Source organism: Salvelinus namaycush, chromosome 14, assembly GCF_016432855.1.
Source record: "Salvelinus namaycush isolate Seneca chromosome 14, SaNama_1.0, whole genome shotgun sequence".
NCBI lineage: Eukaryota > Metazoa > Chordata > Actinopteri > Salmoniformes > Salmonidae > Salvelinus > Salvelinus namaycush.
Window position 1 is genome coordinate 32,950,016 of NC_052320.1, and position 6,794 is coordinate 32,956,809.

Here is a 6,794-nt window from a genome sequence, read left to right on the forward strand (position 1 = left end):
CCGCAGTTGACAAACAAGTTACAAATGGTGGCTTTAAAACGCAGCCAGGTTTCTCCTAGTCCTACAATGTACTTGTAGGTCTGAGATTTGAAACATCTTTATTGAGGGGCACGTAAGGTAGAAATGGCACAAAAGTCAGATAAGTTGGACTTCCGACTTTGACCCTAATTCATGGTTCCTGTGTTGCTCAAGTAGCGCCAACAAGGATCACATAACTTCTGATGATTGTGGAAGCCAGATGGAACTGGATGGAAGTGATGCAGCGGATGCTCTCACAGTCTAGCAAGTCGAGCCCCACACGGGATTACCTGGATTCCACACCAACAGATGTGTCCAGGATAAAGAGAATTCACTGGGAACGCATCACTAACTCTCCCGTTTCTCTAACCCTATGAAACCAAGTCCATCAGACACTCAGTCAGATTTTTTGATAATATGACTGGCATGGTTGGAAAGGATGAGTATAACTATGTGTTCTGGGGGAGAGATAATATAGCCTAGGCTATATTTGGTGAAATGATATGATGTCGCTGTAGCTGAATGCTTTGTCAGAGGGAGGCTGCATTGAATTACTTGAAAGTCTTGAAGAAAAACCACATTTACTGTACAAGTGTTGTTATAGATAGCTGTTAGTACATTTGCAAATAAACTCACAATGTAGATTACGCTAATTCTAGACTACTGGAAGGTCATTAATAATTTGTGTTTTATCTAATGCGTGACAAAATGTAACTTTGCAATCCCACGAACAGGTGTAACGGTTGGAATTACTAGGTAACAATGTCTACTGCACCTTTTCTATTTTTGCTTTACATTGTTGTCCGATCTCCCAACATTATTTAACTACCATTAAGACAGGTATATGCACCACTTAAAAGTGGGACCAAAAGCACAATCAATGGCTGCCCCTGTATATACAGTAAATTCGAAAATGTCTTCAGACCCCTTGACTTTTCCCACATTTTGTTATTCCGCCTTATTCTAAAATTGATTCATCCCCCCCCCCCTCATCAATCTACACATACTACCCCGTAATGACAAAGCAAAAACAAGTTAAGAAATTTTTGCAAATGTATTATAAATAAAAAAATCACATTTACAGGACATAAGTATTCAGACCCTTTACTCAGTACTTTGTTGGAGCACCTTTGGCAGCGGTTACAGCCTCGAGTCTTCTTGGGAATGATGCTACAATTTGGGGAGGTTCTTCCATTCTTCTCTGCAGATCCTCTCAAGCTCTGCCAGGTTGGATGGGGAGCGTCGCTGCCCACTATTTTCAGGTCTCTCCAGAGATGTTCGATCGTGTTCAAGTCCGGGCTCTGGCTGGGCCACTCAAGGACATTCAGAGACTTGTCCCTAAGCCACTCCTGCATTGTCTTGGCTGTGTGCTAAGGGTCGTTGTCCTGTTGGAAGGTGAACCGTCGCCCCAGTCTGGGGTCCTGAGCGCTCTGGAGCAGGTTTTCATCAAGGATCTCTCTGTATTTTGCTCCGTTCATCTTTCCCTCGATCCTGACTAGTCTCCCTGTCCCTGCCGCTGAAAAACATCCCCACAGCATGATGCTGCCACCACCATGTTTCACCGCAGGGATGGTGCCAGGTTTCCTCCAGATGTGACGCTTGGCATTCTGGCAAAATAGTTTAATGTTGTTTCTCAAGGTCTGAGAGTCCTTTAGGTGCCTTTTGGCAAACTCCAAGCAGGCTGTCATGTGCCTTTAACTCAGGAGTGGTTTCCGTCTGGCCACTCTACCATAAAGGCCTGATTGGTGGAGTGCTGCAGAGATGGTTGTCCTTCTGGAAGGTTTCCCCATCTCCACAGAGGAACTCTGGAGCTCTGTCAGAGTGACCATCGGGTCCTTGGTCACCTCCCTGACCAAGGCCCTTCTCCCTCGATTGCTCAGTTTGGCCGGGCGGCCAGCTCTAGGAAGAGTCTTGGTGGTTCTAAACTTCTTCCATTTAAGAATGTTTGAGGCTACTGTGCTCTTGGGGACCTTCAATGCTGCAGAACGTTTTGGTACCCTTCCCCAGATCTGTGCCTCGACACAATCCTATCTTGGAGCTCTACGGACAATTCCTTCGACCTCATGGCTTGGTTTTTGCTCTGACATGCACTGCCAACTGTGGGACCATATATAAACAGGTGTGAGCCTTTCCAAATCAAGTTCAATCAATTGAATTTACCACAGGTGGACTCAAATCAAGTTGTAGAAACATCTCAAGGATGATATGATCAATGGACACAGGATGCACCTGAGCTCAATTTTGAGTGTCATAGCAAAGGGTCTGAATACTTATATAAATGAGGTATTTCTGTTTTTTTTTTATATACATTTGGAAAAATGTATAAAAACCTGTTTTCGCTGCATCATTATGGGGTATTGTGTGTAGATTGATGAGGAAAAAATATAATTTTATCAATTTTAGAATAAGGCCGTAACATAACAAAATGTGGAAAAAGTCAAGGGGTCTGAATAACTTCCGAATGCACTGTATGCCTTTCCACTTTTCTTTTGGACGTGCAACTTTTCACAACATCTGTAGAAACCAGACAAGCAAACGTAGTCATTGTTTGTGTGCGTCTGTAAGTTATTGTTCGTATGTATAAGTTTGTATATGGAGTGAGAAAAATATAAAATGAAAAAATATATATTATTTAAAAAAAAGAAACCAATGGAAAAGATACGGGACACTCACACAAGAGAGTCCACCCACCCGCAACAACACACAGCAAGAGAGAAGCAATCAAACTAGACGCCAGTTCTTCCCCACACATACCTGTAGTTGACGGGCCAGCGCACCATCCACATGCGGTGGTAGGAGAGTGAGGTGACTGAGAAGCAGGTGACCAGCGTCAGGGTGTAGAAGGTGGACACAAACACCTTGCACAGGCCCTCATTCCACTGGTAGCTGGAGTGCTGTCGGCGCAGGGTGATGACGCAGTACATGGTGATGGGGATGGCCATGTTAAGGATGTGTGTGCCGGCCAGCGTGCAGATGAGGAACTCCAGCGGCTTCCACTTCTTCTGCTTGGCGCTGACGCTCAGGATGCCCCAGGCGTTGGCCAGGATGGACACGGCTGAGCACACCAGCCAGGCCAGCGCGTTGGTGCTGATCACTTCGCTCACCTCATCCTCATCCATGGCGGAGCGCGGGGACGACGCCATTGGGGGGCGGGGCGGCGGTGAGAGGAGAGGTCACAGCGGAGGAGGAGGTAACGGCGTTGGTAGTGGTGGAGGCGGGCAGGAGGGGACGCAGGGCACAGCAGGGCGACTCGGGCATCCTACCGGGGCGGACAGGCACTTTCCACAGGATAGGTGGTGCAGCAGGGGACAGAGGGCATGGTGGTGGCAGCAGCAGGAGAGAATGAGTAGAAGGGGAGGGTGAAGGAGGGGGAGAGACTGGGGAGGAGTGGCCAAGCCCAGCCAGCCTCACTAACAGGCCTGGAGAGGGTGAAAAGGAAGAGAAAAGAGGAGGGGAGGGGAGAAGGATACAAAGAGAGATGATAAAGGAGTAATAGTTTACATTCACATTACTTCAATACATAACAATTCCAATTCAATTTTAACAATCAACTGATAGGCAACTCATTGTAAAACACTTATGGTAAACATGGTGCAAGTGAAGGCAGGTTAATTTCATGTGCAACCAAAGAGAATTTGACCACACACTCCAGCAGAGTTTACAATTTCGACCATCTATTAGGTTCATTGGCTGAATCCAAAACTAGACTCTACGGTAGGCTACGGATGCTCTAAGGTAGGCTTCACCATTCACTGCCATGTCCTGCAACTGGCCCCAACTTGGGGAATTTCACAATCTGGAAATAATTTAATGGTGCCAGTAACACGAAATCCAATTCTTGCTCCTGATTCAAACTGGCGGTGCTGTACAGTATATTGTATAGTTCAATACAGTAGCATACCAAGATGCTACTGTATTGAATACATTTTTATCACATTTATTCCCAATAATAGATATGGCCAGTATGGTAATAGGACATATGACAATTTGTCAATCAACTCCCTGTTTTCCATAAAATGTCTGTATGAACAGCATAATGACCCCAAAAAATCCACTTGCCACTCTTTTCACATCAGCCATCTGCAGGTATGTGTACACTGCATTATGCTCTTTGATCAGCATTCAAAGCTATTTTCTCAGTCAAATTGCCCTTGCTAGAGAGAATACACAAAGGAGATCCGTTTTCCCCCACACCACAGTGAAGTGTAAAACACTTGGCGCAGCTGGAGTGTTGTCAATTCACTTCTATTTCCTGTCTGTTTTGTTGTCCGGAGAGTGATGTGCTCTGGGCCGTACCCCAAGGAGAGACACTCAAAATGAGTGACATGTCATCGCTCAGGCCTCCCGTACAAAGGCTAGCCAACTTATCCGAGTTCCTGCCTCCAACAGCTGTTGCATTGTTGTTGTGGTGCTAGCTTTCGGTTTGAGCTTTACATTCAGGGTTGCATTGCAAAAAGATACACTACATATCCAAAAGTATGTGAACACCTGCTCATCGTATATCTCATTCCAAAATCTTCCCCAAACTGTTGCCACAAAGTTGGAAGCACAGAATTGTCTGGAATGTCATTGTATGCTGTAGCGTTAAGATTTCCCTTCACTGGAATTAAGGGGCCTAGCCCGAACCATGAAAAACAGTCCCAGACCATTATGCCTCCTCCACCAAACTTTACAGTTGCCCCTATGCATTAGGGCAGGAAGTGTTCACTTGGCACCCGCCAAACCCAGATTTGTCCGTTGGACTGCCAGATGGTGAAACGTAATTCGTTGCTCTGGAAAACGCGTTTCCATTGCTCCAGAGTCCAATGGCGGTGAGCTTCACACCACTCCAGACGACGCTTGGCATTGTGCATGGTGATCTTAGGCTTGTGTCATTTCATTTCATGAAGCTCCCAACGAACAGTTCTTGTGCTGACTTTGTTTCTAGAAGCAGTTTGGAACTCGGTAGTGAGTGTAGCAACCAAGGACAGATGATTTTTAAGCGCTTCAGCACTCAGCAGTCTCGTTCTGTGAGCTTGTGTCACCTACCACTTTGTGGCTGAGCCGTTGTTGCTCCTAGACGTTTCCACTTCACAATAACAGCACTTACAGTTGACTTGGGCAGCTCTAGCAGAACGAACTGACTTGTTGGAAAGGTGGCATCTTATGACTGTGCCAAGTTAAAAATCACTGAGCTCTTCAGTAAGGGCATTCTACTGCTAATGTTTGTAGAGATGGAGATTGCATGGCTGTGTGCTCGATTTTATACACCTGTCAGCAACGGGTTGGGCTGAATCCACTAATTTGAATATATAGTGTACGTTATGTTACAGAGTACTGTGTTTTTAATCATCTAAATCAATCAATCACTCACTCAATCAATCAACCAACTACATTCTACACTAAGGGAAACTACTGGGTAAAGACTAACATAAGATTAACATAAATATTTGGTTGATATTTGACTGAATTCCCATTTAGCAAGCACTTATTGGACCACTGCTGGTTATGAGACAGCACACCACTGCAGGCAGGCAAGTCAATGTCAGAACCTTGTCATTATACTGATGACTAGTGATGGTGGGAAAAATCGATACAGTAGAGTATCACAAAATTATTTTGACTAGATTACATTTATTCTAAGGATCGATTCTCAAAATAAATAAAAATATAGTATATAAAGTATATTCTTTTTTTCTCTTTTTTTCTTCTTCTTGTAGGTAGTTAACGTTAGCTAGCGCTAGTCGTTTGTACCTAGTCCAAAACTCTGGTATTTCTCCTTTTATAGCTTGGCCTCAATATTTTTGTGAGCCAATATGTTTTCAGCACTATATGTCTGATCAAAAATTGTTTTATCATGGCTCTCTCTTGTCCCTCTGCAGCAGACATATAGTGAGCAATATGTTAGGAACATAGAATCACAATACTTATAGAATTGTAAATAAATCGTGATATATATAGAATCGCAACACATATCGTATCGGCACCTAAGTATTGTTATAATATCGTATATTGAGGTCCTTGGCAATTCCCAGCCCTACCGATGACAGCCGATATGGTAGTGTACTGCTAGCACAGCATGAGGTTACTAATTGGGAGAAGCCCCAGGTACAGGAAATAAATGCAGGTTAGCGTTTTTCGTCATTAATCTTGTACTGGACGCAGCTCTGCAGATTGGTCACTAGCTAGCACAGCCACTGTCATAAAGTCATAAAATCTGATTTGAAACCTAACCCTAACCCTAACTTTAACCTTAACCACACTGCTAACCCTTGTGCCTAACCCTAACCTTAAATTAAAATCGAAAAGCAATTTTTTGCTTTCATTCATTTTTACAATATAGCCAATTTTGAATTTGCAATTGTCCCATCTAGCGGGAATTGCTCAGTTCTGCCTCCGGGACAAGACTCATCCCAATTAACATTAACCTGCAAAATAAGTGGAAGATTATTGCAATACTGCTCAAGATATTGTTGCTATCCATTAGAAAGATCATGATGAAAAAATTGCGAACTATCCCTACAACTCTGGGCATGTCTTTTTGCTGTCAGCGTATACCCAACCCCCGACACACCACACAAACAATAGGCTGAGAGCAGCACAGATTCAGCCACAGAGCAGCCTGAATCCCATTATAGGGCCAACCCAGCCGAGCCAAGCCGAGCTGTACTGGGCTGGCCTTGTTACACATCCACCATAGTTACTGGAACCGTGCTGGAAATATCAGCCCTATTGTGTGAATCAGGTCATGGAGAAAGCCAGCTAAAAGCTTTCACAGAGATTATTGTGTTTTCCTG

The 6,794-nt window shown here is 44.3% G+C and overlaps 1 protein-coding gene across 1 annotated transcript in view; it reads right to left on the reverse strand.

Moving 5' to 3' along the window:
* LOC120058707 (probable G-protein coupled receptor 153) overlaps positions 1–3,161 on the reverse strand; it is a 31,489-nt gene extending 28,328 nt beyond the window's left edge. Inside the window, exon 1 of the mRNA XM_039007453.1 lies at positions 2,773–3,161. Within this exon, the coding sequence (XP_038863381.1) occupies positions 2,773–3,161 (389 nt within the window). The remainder of the gene's footprint in view (positions 1–2,772) is intronic.
* Between the last annotated feature and the right edge of the window lie 3,633 nt (positions 3,162–6,794).